The sequence below is a fragment of the Mobula birostris genome, chromosome 7 (assembly GCF_030028105.1).
Source record: "Mobula birostris isolate sMobBir1 chromosome 7, sMobBir1.hap1, whole genome shotgun sequence".
Lineage (NCBI taxonomy): Eukaryota > Metazoa > Chordata > Chondrichthyes > Myliobatiformes > Myliobatidae > Mobula > Mobula birostris.
Window position 1 is genome coordinate 50860773 of NC_092376.1, and position 17324 is coordinate 50878096.

At 42.1% G+C, this 17324-nt stretch overlaps 1 protein-coding gene across 1 annotated transcript in view; it reads left to right on the forward strand.

The window, feature by feature from the left end:
* Window positions 1-17324, forward strand: part of gucy1a2 (guanylate cyclase 1, soluble, alpha 2) — a 159147-nt gene that overhangs the window by 43633 nt on the left and 98190 nt on the right. Inside the window, exons 3-4 of the mRNA XM_072264324.1 lie at window positions 3149-3171; window positions 8397-8507. Coding sequence (XP_072120425.1) covers window positions 3149-3171; window positions 8397-8507 — 134 coding nt within the window. The remainder of the gene's footprint in view (window positions 1-3148; window positions 3172-8396; window positions 8508-17324) is intronic.

Sequence of the window (17324 nt, forward strand, 5' to 3'; positions counted from 1 at the left end):
TGTATCTCTAAAGTAAAATACTTCTAATGGGGAATTGGACGATGGTAATACCATTGCAGGTCAAGGGAAAATGATAAGACTTCCAATTGATGGACATGGATTTTCGCAAAATAAGAAGGTTCTATTTTGAGGCCCAGGGAGAAGATTAAATCTAGGTTTGGACTGCCTTTCCAAGGTGGCACATGAATGATTGACAAGTAGAAGAATGCACTGCAACTAAGAGATTTCTGGTGCGTACATGGTTGGTTAGAGTTGGTTTTTTTTGAGTAAACAGCATTATAAATATCTCTAATCATTCAGACCAAGATCAGATAGTGTTAGAGAGTAAAAGAGCAGTCTTTTAGACTGAAGCAGGAATTGAACTTTATGAAACTCGTAATTTACTTGTGCAAATTTGGCAGGTATTTGCACAGTCAATAAACGTGCCTAAAGTGTGCCATATATGAAGGTAAATAAATCTTCAGAGCCCATCAGGTATATCCAACAACATCCAAGGAACTAGTCAAGCTAGCCCTTAATAGAGAAAAATTCTCTTTAACATTAAATGAATCAAAGTTCTCTGAGAAGGTCTGTAAGTTTAACTCAAGAGAAACAATACCCATTAAGGGACCAACTCAGATGTAATTATAGTTTGTAAAAAGAAAGAAGTAGCCAATTAACTACAATCCACTGTATTTGAAAGATGAGCTCCAAGATGTCGACAATACATTCACTGAACTTATGAGAGAATGGCCTTCACACTGAACATCTGCAAGACAATAGTCAGCCCCTGCTGCTTCTCACTGCCTTCCAATAATAAAAGTTCATGCCAAGATTCTGGAAAACAGGTACCACTTCACACAACACGCACAAGATGTTGACTGTTTACTCATTTCCATGGATGCTGCCTGTCCTGCTGAGTTCCTCCAGCATTTTGTGTGTGTTACTTGGATTTCCAACATCTACAGCTTTTCTCTTGTTTGTGACTACTTCTCACAACTCAGGACCCAGCTCACGACAAAGGAAGACATCTATAATGGAAGTCACCACTGCCTTCAATGCTCTAGCATCACCATTGGTTGATCAGGTAAGGAAATATTTGAAGATCAAGACCTTGGACCTGGGTCCATGGTAGAGTAGGCCCTGCCCTTTGATATACTTCTGAGACCTGGATTACAGCACACATCTATCCGAAGGCACTGGAAACATCTCATCGTTGCTGACTTTGTAAAATCATCCAAGTTTACCTGAAGAATAAACCAGGCCAACATCCCCAGTATTGAGGTCACTATTATCAGTCTTAGCGCCGGAAAAACCACACGATTCACACGACTGACACCAGTCTCCAGAAATGGACGTTCTATTCCACTCTGTTGTGGAAGGAAATTATCAGATGGAAAAAGAAAAAAAAATGTTCTCAAGCTTTCTTGAAGAAATCCTATGTTCCAATATAGTCCTGGGAACCTTTGCTGTATGATCACTCAAAGTGGAGAAATGCAGTTTTGGGGAACCTCAGGGTCATGTAGCGACAACACACAAAAGCCCTGTATAAATAACAGAAGGGATGTACCACCTAACAAGCTACCTGTGCTCCCACCCTGTCTGTGGAAGAGCCTATGGTTTCCAGATTGGCTGCAGTAGCCACCAAAACACACACAAAACCGGACGTGAACAAGTCAGCCTCAGTCCCAACGGACTAGCCAAGCAGAAGCAGCAGCCTTTTGTACACCCACAAGGATACTACAACTGCCCAGTGCTGAAAGGATCACTCAAGCTTTTTGGGAATAACGTAGTTAATGATAGCCTTTCCAACTGGCAGCGCTCTAAATTTTTGTAATACCCTGACCACTTTAAGTGTCCATCACTCCTGAATCTCCGAGCATACAATCAGCAATTTTTTTCTATACTGCCGTATGTTATCTACTACAGGTCGATGTTTAGGGATCTCTTGCAGGATGATAGGGATAAATTTGTCCCGGTGAGGAAGATAAAGAATGGTAGGGTGAAGGAACCATGGGTGACAAGGGAGGTGGAAAATCTAGTCAGATGGAAGAAGGCAGCATACATGAGGTTTAGGAAGCAAGGATCAGATGGGTCTATTGAGGAATACAGGGAAGCAAGAAAGGAGCTTAAGAAGAGGCTGAGAAGAGCAAGAAGGGGGCATGAGAAGGCCTTGGCGAGTAGGGTAAAGGAAAACCCCAAGGCATTCTTCAGTTACGTGAAAAACAAAAGAATGACAGGAGTGAAGATAGGACAGTTTAGAGATAAAGGTGGGAAGATGTGCCTGGAGGCTGTGGAAGTGAGCGAGGTCCTCAATGAATACTTCTCTTCGGTATTCACCAATGAGAGGGAACTTGATGACGATGAGGACAGTATGAGTGAGGTTGATGTTCTGGAGCATGTTGATATTAAGGGAGAGGAGGTGTTGGAGTTGTTAAAATACATTAGGATGGATAAGTCCCTGAGTCCTGACAGAATATTCCCCAGGCTGCTCCACGAGGCGAGGGACGAGATTGCTGAGCCTCTGGCTAGGATCTTTATGTCCTCGTTGTCCACAGGAATGGTACCGGAGGATTGGAGGGAGGCGAATGTTGTCCCCTTGTTCAAAAAAGGCAGTAGGGATAGTTCGGGTAATTATAGACCAGTGAGCCTTACGTCTGTGGTGGGAACGCTGTTGGAAAAGGTTCTTAGAGATAGGATCTATGGGCATTTAGAGAATCATGGTCTGATCAGAGACAGTCAGCATGGCTTTGTGAAGGGCAGATCGTGTCTAACAAGCCTGATAGAGTTCTTTGAGGAGGTGACCAGGCATATAGATGAGGGTAGTGCAGTGGATGGGATTTACATGGATATTAGTAAGGCATTTGACAAGATTCCACATGGTAGGCTTATTCAGAAAGTTAGAAGGCATGGGATCCAGGGAAGTTTGGCCAGGTGGATTCAGAATTGGCTTACCTGCAGAAGGCAGAGGGTGGTGGTGGAGGGAGTACATTTGGATTGGAGGGTTGTGACTAGTGGTGTCTCACAAGGATCGGTTCTGGGACCTCTACTTTTCATGATTTTTATTAATGACCTGGGTGTGGGGGTAGAAGGGTGGGTTGGCAAGTTTGCAGACGACACAAAGATTGGTGGTGTTGTAGATAGTGTAGAGGATTGTCAAAGATTGCAGAGAGACATTGATAGGATGCAGAAGTGGGCTGAGAAGTGGCAGATGGAGTTCAACCCGGAGAAGTGTGAGGTGGTACACTTTGGAAGGACAAACTCCAAGGCAGAGTACAAAGTAAATGGCAGGACACTTGGAAGTGTGGAGGAGCAGAAAGATCTGGGGGTACATGTCCATAGATCCCTGGAAGTTGCCTCACAGGTAGATAGGGTAGTTAAGAAAACTTATGGGGTGTTAGCTTTCGTAAGTCGAGGGATAGAGTTTAAGAGTCGCAAAGTAATGATGCAGCTCTATAAATCTCTGGCTAGGCCACACTTGGAGGATGAGAGGAGACATGATAGAAGTGTACAAGATATTAAGAGGAATAGGTAGAGTGGATAGCCAGTGCCTCTTCCCCAGGGCACCACTGCTCAATACAAGAGGACATGGCTTTAAGGTAAGGGGTGGGAAGTTCAAGGGGGATATTAGAGGAAGGTTTTTCACTCAGAGAGTGGTTGGGACGTGGAATGTACTGCCTGAGTCAGTGGTGGAGGCAGCTACACTAGTGAAATTTAAGAGACTACCAGACAGGTATATGGAGGAATTTAAGGTGGGTGGGGGAGGGGGGTTATATGGGAGGCAGGGTTTGAGGGTCGGCACAACAATGTGGGCCGAAGGTCCTGTACTGTGCTGTACTATTCTATGTTATATGTTCTTCCCTTTTGGTTAAACAGATGGACATCCATACTATGAGTGAAAGCAGGCTGCAGTATTGTATTGCACTAATGCAAACTCTTAATCAACAACTGTTTGAAGCCCTGAAGCCCTGAATAATCCTATATTCTATGTTCTATGTTCAAGAGAAGGATGTGAATTATCTTTTCCTTAAGTGGAAATCTTCTGTGTTATCCTGTAGCCAGCAGTATGTTGCAAAACATGGCACATGACATAAATGATCAACCTCTGAATGGACTTATCCAAAGGCTAAGAAATGCAGGACGGCAGTAGCAATGATTTCATAGAAAATTGGTCAGGCCATGGATAAACGACTGGAATTCTGACTGTTGAAGTTGGAGACATTTGCCAATCATTGCCTTCAGAAATATTAGACTATGGATCAATTTATTTAGAAAGGTAGAAGCAGACAAAAGAGGCAAGATTCTCCTGGCCTTTTCTCTCACTCTTCTTCCATCCTCCTCTGTTAAGTATTACTGTGTGTAGCTCTGCAACACAGCTACTTGATGTATAGTTTGTGATTTGAAGGAGAGTAGCACAGATTTATCAGAGCTCCAAGGGTAAAATTATGAAGAAAGATGAGAGAAACACATAATACATTCCTTGTAATATAGGAGGTAAAATGAGGATTAGATTGAAATTTTATTTATTTTTCATTTAGAGATACAGCATGGTAATGGTATCTTCCAGCTCACCAAACCCGTGCCACCCAATCACACCCCTGTGACCAACTAACCAATGAGAAATCAGCGAAATAGATGAAAGAAAGCATTTCCAGTGGTTGGTGAGTCCTGGATGAGAAATATGTGGTGCAGGTATTAGAGCCAGAACTTCTAAAAGTGCCGTAAGGGAATGTTTCCACACGCAAAGTGATGTTGAAGTTTGGAAGCCTCACAGACAGCAGTTAATTCTCTATCAGCTGTTATTTTTTAATGAGAACTTTCCAGACTTCTGTTGACTAAAACTATTGAGGAATATGGAGTCAGGCATATGGAGTTCATTTGTAGATCTGTCCTAATATCAGTAAAATGTGATCACACTTAATGGGTTAAATCATTTATTGATGTTCCTATGATATTGGAAAATGAAATAGAAAGGCAGTTGTTTTAAGAACAGTAGTGTTCTCAGTATAATGGAACAACCAAAATGGCAGTTTAAAGTATTTTCAAAACGTGTTCAAGTGTCACTTTTTTGTTGGCACCTGTTATCAGAGGGTTTTATGGGTGTGGAACTTCCTCTGAGTGATTCGGATTTCTAGTGGCTTCAAACCGTGTGACATTTTTAGTTCTTGATCCTGCCTGGGGCTTCAGCCGAATTTATGATTAGTCTCTGTTGCCACAACCTTACCAGGAGTGTGGCAGTAATCCTGACCAGACTTTTTTTAAAGTTTATTATCACCAGGTTGAAGTTCCTTTCCCTTTGCTTCTTAGTGTTAGCTATATACGGCTGTGACCCTATCTTTTAGCATGTAATTGGAAATTTGTACTGACTCAGGCATGATGCCAAAATTATGGTTTGCTGATTGAAAAAGTACTGAAGTTCTGGGAGATCTGCTCAGCTGCTAAATATGAAGTAAACTATAATTTAAATATATCAAACCTCCGCAATATCACAAAGTTTCTGCCCATCTTTGACCATGTGTAAGCACTATAAATTCTTGGCCTATTAACCTGAATTATTTGTAATAGCCATGGATTGGAAGAGTCTTTGTATGTGCATTTCATTCACTCACTGTGAAGGTAATATTATTGTGTGAAATATTTTAGTTTGCAGTCTAATCACATTCTTTATGCATGAGTTAAAACATGCCAAACAGATGGGAAAAACTGACTCCCAGTAAACTGAAAAAAAATTAAATGGATGGAAAAACTGTTTAAATATAAGTCTATTTAAATGTTAAAAATAAACTGTTACTCCATAAAATATGTGGGTTCTGGCAATTAGTGCCAAAAGTATGACAGAGAGAATAACCAGAGTTTAATTCTGAACATTAAAGATAGGGTCACAGCCGTTTGATGTCTGGCACATCCTGCTGTGGATGTGTACACTGCGATCGTGTGGAGGCCTGATGCCCGTCTTCTCAAGTGGAAGAATCAGGCTAGGTGGAAAAAAGTAAACAAAAACTGGGAAGAAACAGTTCAGAACTTAAATTTTCAAAATCATAAAATAATACCTTAAAAGGAGTATATTTTAGTCAAGACTCCTTAAGCAGCATGGATAACTTCACTCATCTCAACGCTGAACTGATTCTATAACCTACAGATTTGCTTTCAAGGAGTCTACAACTCAGATTTATTTATTTACTTGTTTGTTGTTTGCACAATTTGTCTTCAGTTGCACATTGGTTGTTTGTCAGACTTTGTTATTTATAGCTTTTCATAAGTTCTATTGTATTTCTTTATTTTCCTCTAAATACCTGCAAGAAATGAATCTCAAGGTAGCTTATGGTGACAAGTATGTACTTTGATAATAAATTTTCTTTGAACTTTTAACTGTGGAAATCAAGCTCTAAGGGAGTTTGGGTCAGAGAGAAAGCTAAACCATATAATCATATACAGCAGAACATACACACTGAAAATGTGTATCACAGTATATTCTCTTATATTGTAAGTTGTATGGTGAGAAAATATACAATCAAGAATCTTACCTAGAATCTACCTTGGGCCAATGAGCCAGGTCTTTTGCTGGATGACCAACAATTACTGCTGTAATTACTGGAACTTGCATCTCTTCTAATTGGAAGTTGTTTGAATGGATATAGAGCTGAGGTGGTGATGCACTATTAATAACTCCAAAAGACTGGAAGTAGAGTAAATACTGAAAGGCTTTTATTAGCAGTAAAATGTGACCTTCACCATGCTGAGTATCTGCCCCGGACTGAGGGAGGAGCAGTGGCACAATCGCCTTTATTCAGGGGTCTGTGGGAGGAGCCACAGGAGCAGTCAGCAGAGGGGCATGTCCACACAGGTAACCCAGTCACAACATATATATATATGGTTTACCACAGGTGGCTAGTGGCATTTCCCAGTCTTTGCAACAGCGGATTGCTCTTGCTACTGGCAATCCAGATAGTTCTGAAGCATTGCTGCACCTGCTCTGCTGAATGTCACTGACATACAGCAGGTACACAGAAAGTGCTGTTATCTTCCCAGACCTCCATATCTCCAATCTTCCCAGTCCTCCTGAATTTTAGTCCCCGCCTGTTCCTGAGCATCATCTTTCCTCGTCCTCATAATTACAAACCTACAACCCAGTGTCAATTCTCCCTCGTGTTATCTCTGCCTCTCCCTAGCATTTCCTGCAATGTGTGCCTGCTCAGTGGGCACCTAAACTCCAATGAAGTGCCTGATAGAATATGCTAACTTACAAACTTGAAATGTAAGGAACTCAGAGTGTGTATAGCTTATTTGTGTGCTCTTCACGGACTGTTTCTGGAACTTTCTACAAAACAATGTTGCAACTCAAAGAAGAGTTAGTTATTTGGAAAAATACTTCAAGAGATCACAGTTTTAAAATTACATTGATTGTTCACACCCAATATCTTGTATATTTCTCTGCGACTTCCTCAGGCTTGGGACATCCAGTCTCCTTTATTCTCCCTCTCCCTCTCCCTCTCCCTCTCCCTCTCCCTCTCCCTCTCCATCTCCCTCTACCCCTACCCCTACCCCTCCCTCTCTCCATCTCTCCCTCCCATCTTCTCTCCCTCTCTCCCTCTCCTTCTCTCCCCCCTTCTCCTTTCACTCCCACCTCTCTCTCCTTCTCCTTTCCCTCCTCCCTCTCTGTCTCCTTCTTCTCTCATTCCCTCTGTGCCATTCTTCTCCAGCTAGATTGAAATTATGGAGAACTGTCAGTATGAAATCATATGCCAATGGTCGACTGTATTCGGTTTTCAAATCACCTGGGAAATGAAATCTGCTGAGAGATTGCATGTGGTTCACACACACTACATAATCCTGATAACATGAAACTGGAGAGGTCAAGGAGCTCTCTGGTCATTGGAAGACCTGGCTGAATACTACCTTGGTGCAGTGATATCAGACAGCTGCCTTTTAGGTTCTGTATGCATTGCTGTGGCAAAATGTGGACTGAATATGTCTACACACCGCTATAAATTTCAGTAAGTTAGTGGAGCTCTAAGCATGTATTACACTGAAGAATCGCTTAGCTTGCAACGCAAGTGCATCCCTTTAAAAAAGCCTGTACCTGATCATGTAGATTTCCAGTCAATTGCTCAGATGCTTTCTTAAGCCTTATGGATTTTGCACAGGTGTCTCAGAATTCCAGTCACTGAACACCACATTCACCTCTGAAGCAGTTACCTCCTTTGCAGTATTGGCATGTGGGGCTACAGTCAGGATTAGTTGTCTTATCATGTAAATTACGTTCAAATGTGGCAAACCTTATCAACCTTTAAGCTTTAACCTCAATTCCATGCCTGAAGGAAGCTCAAGGTAGCGATAGTTAAGTTTCTTTTCTCCTCTCTGTGTGCATGTATGTTACACTAAAAGCTAAAACCTGTTGTGTTGCTTCAATTGCAGAGAATTGGAGAGAGACCTGCAACCATCAAACAGATGCCCAAGTGCAGATCAGTCTGTCAGTGAGGAGCTGGAAGATGTCTCAGGAATACTACAATGCTCAGCAAATGTCCTTGGTAGAATCATTTTGTTATTCTCAATGTCACTTAAAGTGTTGTTTTAGCTGCAAAATAACTTTGTAAGTCAGAAATTACTTGGGTGTCATTTTGATCATGCCAGCAGCAGTTAATTTGATCCAAGACTCTCATACACTACATAATCAAATATGGTTCTGATTAATGTTGCTTTGAAACACTTTCTCAATGGGCACCATTGATGTGGCTCCTAATTCCATATGGAGTTTCTGCTTTGTTGATTTTTCATGTCATTGAAAAGTTTACTTGTATATAATTCAGTTTAGTGTATGTTCAATGTTAGGGAGAGCTGGTAAATACATTGAAAACCTGACAGCCCCCTGAGTGACCTGGCAATGGATTACAGAGAGAAACAAAAACAGAAAGAAGCAAATTTCAATTTGACTTCCCATTCACATTCTGATATGTCAATCCTTAGCCTCCTCTACCTCTACAATGAGGACACACTCAGGTTGGTGGAGCAACACGTCATATTTCATCTGAGTAGCCTCCAACCTGATGCCATGAAAATTGATTTCTCAAACTTCTGGTAATTTCTCCTTCTTCTCTCTTTTTTCATTCCCCATTCTGGTGCCCCTCTCACCCCTGCCCCATCCTCTCCCTTTAATGCCTCTTCTCCTGTCTTTTCTTTTGTGGTTCACTGTGCTCTCCAATGAGATTCCTTCTTCTTCAACCCTTTACCTCCTCCACCGATCACCTCCCAGCTTCTTACTTCATTCCCCTCCTCCACCCATCCACCTTCTTCCACAGCTGCTGACTAGCCTGCTAAGTTGTTCCTGCATTTTGTGTGTGTCACCTTCCCCTTCACCTGGTCTCACCTGTCACTGCCCCCTTCCTTTTCCCATTCTGATGAAGTGTCTCGGCCCAAAGCATAGACTGTTTACTCCCCTCCACAGAGGTGATGATGTCTGACTTGCTGAGTTCCTCCACCATATGAGTATGTTGCTTTAGCAGTAATTCAGATGGACAACATCAATCAAAAAAGAAAACTTACTTTAATAAAGATGGAACCCATAGGAACATTAACTCATTTAAGAAATTTATGTTTATCAAACAAACGAAGATGTGTTACATTGCTATTGGATCCAAGTACCCAGGGAAATGTCTGTGTTTTATTGTAGCTCTCCACAAAAACTATTGATCTGAAGTAAATGCCAATTGCAGTACATAGAAATTTAGGGAACATAAGACGCAGATGCAGAAATAGGCCAATTGATCTCTGAAGCCTGCTCTATCATTCAGTAGCATCATTGTGGGTTCAACAAAGAAAGATCTTGCATTTTATCATACCTTTCGCAGGTTCTTATCTCAAATATTAATCAACCAAAGCCGAACATTTGAAGTGTGGTGACTTTTGTAAAATAAGAAGCATAGCAGTCAGTTTCTGCATAATAGTGTTTGACAAGCATCACTAAGTAATGAAATAATCTATTTTAATAATGCTGTTCCAAGATAAATATTGCCTAGGACACCAGAGAGATCTGCCGTGATTTTCTTTGTAATAGTGCCATGGAATCTTTCGACAAATTGGACAGGATAGACATATGGACTTCAGTAAAGACATCAACCCTGAGAATGCTGCACTTAATTAGTACTGCATCGTAAACCTGTGCTCATGTCTTTGCATTGGAGCTTTTAACTCAAAAGTTACTGGCACTTTGCTTTGACTGATAATGCACACAGATACCCTGTTCTCCCTTTGTCCACTGTATCTTCCTCAACTTAAATTTTTATCTATTCTGTTATAAAAATATGGAATAATATCTGATGTAACTACATTTTGCAGAAGATTTTTAGTATTTACAATAGCCTCGATATATAGAATATTATCTTAATATCTCTGTACATTGTACATTCAAGTTAATGCCTTTATATTACTGACAGTAAGCCAAGGAAACACTATTTCCCTATTCAATTTATGAAAATTCTTTAGGATTTTAAGCACTTTACTAAATTACATCTCAGCTTTCTCAGTTCCTTCACGGCGATGTTTACTGAAATCCCTTTTTATCCCTTTATGGATGCACATTCTAATGTTTAATATGATCTGGTCAGTCGTTGTTCAATGCTATTTATGGTTTTATTGCTCTTTCAATAATGGAACATGCAAAATCCCACAAGATGATCTGATTTTTTTTTTCCATAAATGTATCTTTCTACTCTTAAACTGTCTTTATATGAACTTAGTTTAACTGGTCTTCCATTCCATACAGAAGATCAAATGATCTGATTGAGGGCATTGGAATTTTACGAGGATGTGATAGAATAGATACAGAGAAACTACTTTCTCTGGGGAAAATACATTAAAATAAAAGGACATGAAAGTTGTTTCTGAAATATATATAGAGAGAGACACACACACACACACACACTCCTCCGTGTGTGTGAGAGAGATTTGAGTGTCCGCATGCTCATTTTGGTGCTTATCACCTCAATATAACAATTGAAAGTATGCTTGAATTAAAGGCACTCTTCAGACCAAGTTTATTTGCTCTTATTATTTTTGTCTGTGAAATCAAATACTGTAATCTATGTACTTTGTTAATCACTGTCTGGCAGTGATTAGACTTAGTGAATGACGAATGCACTACATTTAAGTTTCCTACAGGAAAATAAATCTCAAAGTAGTATGTGGTGGCATATACAAATTTATTTTGACTTTGAGATTGAGAACTATTTTGATATATTTATGCTAGCCATGTTCCCCTGAATTATGTTATTTATACCTATCTGCCTTTAATTTAAATTGTTCTTCCCTCTTTGTTTATTTTACCTAATATTTTACAGTCCTTAGATACCTTGTTCACAATTAATTGCACTATTTACAACATAATTAACTAGTCTGGCTTAAACTTATGAATCTAAATTCTAATGCTTTGGAAGAAACAGTCACATATCACAATGTTTTATCTGCTAGTGTAAGGCTCTGGAGTGGGTATTCAGGTGTTAAGGACCTGGAGCTGCAGCTTGATGATCTCCCACTCACACAGGAGAATGAAGAGATGATAGTTAGGAGCTACAGGGAGGTTGTCACCCCTAAGTTGAAGAGGCTGGTAGGTGGGTGACTGTCAGGAGACGGAAAAGGAATAGGCAGCCAGTGCAGAGTTCTCTTCAATAATAAGAATACTGTTTTGGATACTGTTTGGGGCGTGAGCTGATGGGGGAAGCTGCAGTGAATGATTCTCTTACACTGCCTGGCTCTGTGGCTCAGAAGAAAAGACGGGAGATGAGGAGTGTAGTAGTGATAGGGGATTGCATAATTAGAGGAGCAGAGGGGAGATGCTGTGGATGTGAATGAGATGCCTGTCTGGTATGTTGGCTCCCAGGTGCCAGTGTCAGGGATGTCTCAGATGGAGTCCACAGCATTCTAAAGGGGAGGGTGAGCAGCCGGAGGTCATGGTACATATTGGTACCAACAACATAAGGGAGGAGGTCCTGAAGAGTTAGGTAGAAAGCTGAAAAGCAGGACCTCCAGGGCAGTAATCTCTGGATCATTGGGATCTCTTCTGGAGAAGGTGTCACCTGTACAAAAAGGACAGGTTACACTTGAATCCGAGGAGGACCAATGTTCTTACAGGCAGGTTTGCTAGAGCTGTTGGGGAGGGTTTAAACTAATTTGGCAGAGGTTTGGGACCTGGAGTGATAGGGCTGAGGATGAGGCAATTGGTATATAAGGAGATCCAGTGAGAATGTGAGAAGGACAGGCAGAAGATAAAGCAAAATGACACTCAGTGGGACGAGTTGAAGTGTACCATGGGGCAAAATTGAAAAGGGTGTTGAGTACAGGATTGAAGGCTTTATATTTGAAAGCATACAGTACACAGAGTAAAGTAGATGATCTTTTAGAGCACTTAGAGATCAGCAGGTATGATGCTGTCAGCATCACTGACTTGAGGTTGAAAGATCATAGCTGAGAGATTAAGATCCAAGGATACACATTGTATCAAAAGGACAGGCAGGTAGGTAGAGAGGCTGGGGTAACTCGATTGGTAAAAAATGAAATCAAATCCTTCAGAAGAGGTGACCTAGAATTGGAAGATGTAGAATCCTTGTGGATGGAGTTAAGAAAATGCAAGGGTAAAACGATACTTATGGGAGTTATATACAGGCCTCCGAACAGTAGCCAGGATGTGGAATAAAAAATTACAATGGGTGATAGAAAAGGCATGTAAAAAGGGCAATGTTACGATAGTTATGGGGAATTTCAATATGCAGGTAGATTGAGAAAATCAGGTCGGTGCTGATTTTGGATCTTAAGAGAGAGAATTTGTAGAATCCCTGAGTTGGCTTTTTAGAGCAGCTTGTGGTTGAGCCCACTAGGGGAGAGGTAATACTAGAATGGGTATTGTGTAATGAGCCAAATTTGATTAGGGAGCTTAAGGTAAAGGAACCCTTAGGAAACAGTGTTTATAATATGATAGAATTTACCCTGCAGTTTGAGAGGGAGAAGCTAAAGTCAGATGCATTAGTATTGCAATGGAGCAAAGGCAGTTACAGAGGCATGAGAGAAGAGCTGACCAAAGTTGAATGGAAGGGCACACTAGCAGGAATAATGACAGAACATCAATGGCTGGAGTTTCTGGGAGCAATTTGGAAGGCACAGGATATATACATCCCAATGATGAAGAAGTATTCTAAAGGGAGGGTGACACAACTGTGGGTGACAAGGGAAGCCAAAGACGGCATTAAAGGAAAAGAGGGGGCATATAATATAGCAAAAAATTAGTGAGAAGTTAGAGAGTGGATAGCAGACCACTGGAAAATGATGCTAGAGAGGTAGTTTTGAGGGACAAAGAAATGGTGGACGAAGTTTAATAATATATTCCATCAGCCTTCACTGTGAGTGACCCTAGCAATATGTCAGAAATTCGAGAGTGTCAGGGGGCAGAAGTGAGTGCAATTTCTATTACTCAAGAGAGGGTGCTTAAGAAGCTGAAAGGTCTGAAGGTAAATAATCTACCTGGAGCAGATGGACTATACCCCAGGGTTCTGAAAGAGGTGGCTGAAGAGATTATGGAGGCATTAGTAATGATCTTTCAAGAGTCACTATATTCTGGAATTGTTCCAGAGGACTGGAAAATTTCAAATGTTACTTCACGCTTTAAGAAGGGAGGGAGGCAGGAGAAAAGAAATTATAGGCCAATTAGTCTGACTTCGGTGGTTGGGAAGATGTTGGAGTCCATTATTAAGGATGAGGTTTTGAGGTAGTTGGAGGCACATGATAAAATAGGCTGAAATCAGCATGGTTTCCTTAGGGAGAATTTATTCCTGACAAATCAGTTGAAATTCTTTGAGGAAGTAACACACAGGATAGACATAGGAGAGTTAATGGATGTTGTTGACTTGGACATTCAGAAGGCCTTTGATAAATTTCCACACATGAGGCTCCTGAACAAGATAGGAGCCCATGGTTTTACAGGAAGATATTAACATGGATAGACTGGCTGACTGGCAGGCAGGAGGCAAAAAGTGGCCTCTTCTGGTTGGCTGCCGGTGACTAGTTGTGTGCCACCGTGGATTGTGTTGGGGGATGGCTTCTTTTCACGTTATATGTCAATGATCTAGATGATGGAATTGATGGCCTTGTGGCTAAGTTTGTGGATATGAAAATAGGTGAAGGGACAAGTAGTGTTGAGGAAACAGGGAGTCAGCAGAAGGACTTAGACAGACTGGGAGTATGAGCAAATGTAATGGGGAGAAGGCAAGAGAATGGGGTTGAGAGAGATAATAAATCAACCATGATGGAATGGCAGAGCAGACTCGATGGGCCGAATGGCCCAATTCTTCTCCTATGACTTATGGTCTTTTGGTCTATTCAGGGAGAGGATAGATAAGTAAAGATAGGGCTTATTTGGTTCTCAAAACAAATAATTGTGGTTCCAGAACCAAAATGCTGTAAGGTAGCAGGTAACAATGGAAATACTTAACAAATTGTTTGTTAGGGACTATTTCTTCAGTGGTTTGATTGGGGCAAGACTGCGCACGCACATGGACGTCAGCCGGTGAGAACAGCGAGAAGAGTTTAAAAGGAGACATCTGATAGAGCGGGCGACGGAGTAGAAAGGCTTTGGCTCAATGGAGCTTTGGCAATAACTGGTCAAGTTGAGGTAGGTTGCATGTGTAGGATACAGACAGGAAGAATGTGTGTGAGGCCGGTGTTCTGTGCTCGGTGCCAGATGTGGGAAGTCCTGGAGATTCCCAGCCTCCCAGATGGCCACATCTGCACCAGGTACGTCGAGCTGAAGCTCCTTAGGGACCGGGTTAGGGAACTGGAGATGCAGCTCGATGACCTTCATCTGGTCAAGGAGAGTGAGGAGGTGATAGAGAGGAGCTTTAGTCAGGTAGTCACTCTGGGGCCTTGGGAGACAGATAAGTGGGTAACAGTCAAGAGAGGAAAGGGCTAGAGTCAGATGCTAGAGAGTACCCCGTGTGGCTGTACCCCTTGACAATAAGTACCCCTGTTTGAGTACTGTTGGGGGATGCGGCGGCCTACCTGGGGGAAGCAACGGTGGCCGCACCTCTGGCACAGAGTCTGTCCCTGTGGCTCAGAAGGGTAGGGAAAGGAAGAGGATGGCAGCAGTGATAGGGAACTCTATAGTTAGTGGGTCAGACAGGCGATTCTGTGGATGCAGGAAAGAAGCACGGATGGTAGTTTGTCTCCCAGGTGCCGGGGTCCAGGATGTTTCTGATTGTGTCCATGATGTCCTGAAGTGGGAAGCAGAACAGCCAGTGGTACATATTGGTACCAGCGACATAGGCAGGAAAAGGGAGGAGGTCCTGAAAGCAGACTACAGGGAATTAGGAAGGAAGTTGAGAAGCAGGACCACAAAGGTAGTCATCTCAGAATTACTGCCTATGCCACGTGACAGTGAGTATAGGAATAGAGAGAGGTGGAGGATAAATGTGTGGCTGAGGGATTGGAGCCAGGGGTAGGTTCAGATTTCTGGATCATTGGGACCTCTTTTGGGGCAGGAGTGACCTGTACAAACAGGACGGTTTGCACTTGAATCCCAGGGGGACCAATATCCAGGCAGGGAGGTTTGCTAAGGCTATTGGGGAGAGTTTAAACTAGAATTGCTGGTGGGTGGGAACCAAACTGAAGAGACGGAGGAAGAGGTGGTTGGCTCACAAATAAAGAAAGCTTGGAGACAGTGCGAGAGGGAGGATAGGTAGGTGATAGAGAAGGGACGCGCTCAGACTGATGGTTTGAAATGTGTCTATTTTAATGCAAGGAGTATCATGAACAAAGTGGATGAGCTTAGAGCGTGGATCAGTACTTGGAGCTATGATGTTGTGGGCATTACAGAGACTTCGATGGCTCAGGGGCAGGAATGGTTACTTAGAGTGCCAGGCTTTAGATGTTTCAGAAAGGACAGGGAGGGAGGCAAAAGAGGTGAGGCATGGCTCTGTTGATCAGAGAGAGTGTCACGGCTGCAGAAAAGGATGAAGACATGGATGGATTGTTTACTGAGTCTCTGTGGGTGCAAGTTAGGAATGGGAAGAGGTCAATAACTCTACTGGGTGTTTTTTATAGACCACCCAATAGTGACAGGGACATCAAGGATCAGATAGAGAGACAGATTCTGGAAAGATGTAATAATAACAGGGTTGTTGTGGCGGGAGATTTGAATTTCCCAAATATCAATTGGCATGTCCCTACAGTGAGGGGTTTAGATGGGGTGGAGTTTGTTAACTGTGTTCAAGAAGGTTTCTTGAGACAATATGTAGATAAACCGACAAGAGAAGAGGCTGTATTGGGAAATGAACCTGGTCAGATGTCAAATCTCTCAGTGGGAGACCATTTTGGAGATAGTGATCACAAGTCTATCTCCTTTACCATAGCATTGGAGAGGGATAGGAACAGACAAGTTAGGAAAGCATTTAATTGGAGTAAGGGGAAATATGAGGCTATCAGGCAAAAACTTGGAAGCATAAATTGGGAACAGATATTCTCAGGCAAACGTATGGAAGAAATGTGGCAAATGTTCAGGGGATATTTGCATGGAGTTCTGCATAGGTACATTCCAATGAGACAGGGAAAGAATGGTAGGGTACAGGAACCATGGTGTATAAAGACTGTTGTAAATCTAGTCAAGAAGAAAAGAAGAGCTTAAGAAAGGTTCAAAAAACTAGGCAATGATAGAGATGGCAGGAAGGAGCTTGAGAAAGAAATTAGGAGAGCCAGAAGGGGCCATGAGAAGGCCTTGGCAAGCAGGATTAAGGAAAACCCCAAGGCATTCTATAAGTATGTGAAGAACAAGAGGATAAGACGTGAGAGAATAGGACCAATCAAGTGTGACAGTGGAAAAGTATGTATGGAAACGGGGGAGATAGCAGAGGTACTTAATGAATACTTTGCTTCAGTATTCAATACAGAATAGGATCTTGGCTATTGTAGGGAAGACTCACAGTGGACTGAAAAGCTTGAGCATGTAGATGTTAAGAAGGGGATGTGCTGGAGCTTTGGGAAAACATCAAGTTGGATAAGTCATCGGGACCAGATGAGATGTACCCCGGGCTACTGTGGGAAACGAGGGAGGAGATTGCTGGGCCTCTGGTGATAATCTTTGCATCATCAATGGGGATGGGAGAGGTTCCGGAGAACTGGAGGATTGTGGATGATGTTTCCTTATTCAAGAAAGGGAGTAGAGATAGCCCAGGAAATTATAGACCAGTGAGTCTTACTTCAGTGGTTGGCAAGTTGATGGAGAAGATCCTGAGAGGCAGGATTTATGAACATTTGGAGAGGTGTAATATGATTAGGAATAGCCAGCATGGCTTTGTCAAAGGCAGGCCGTG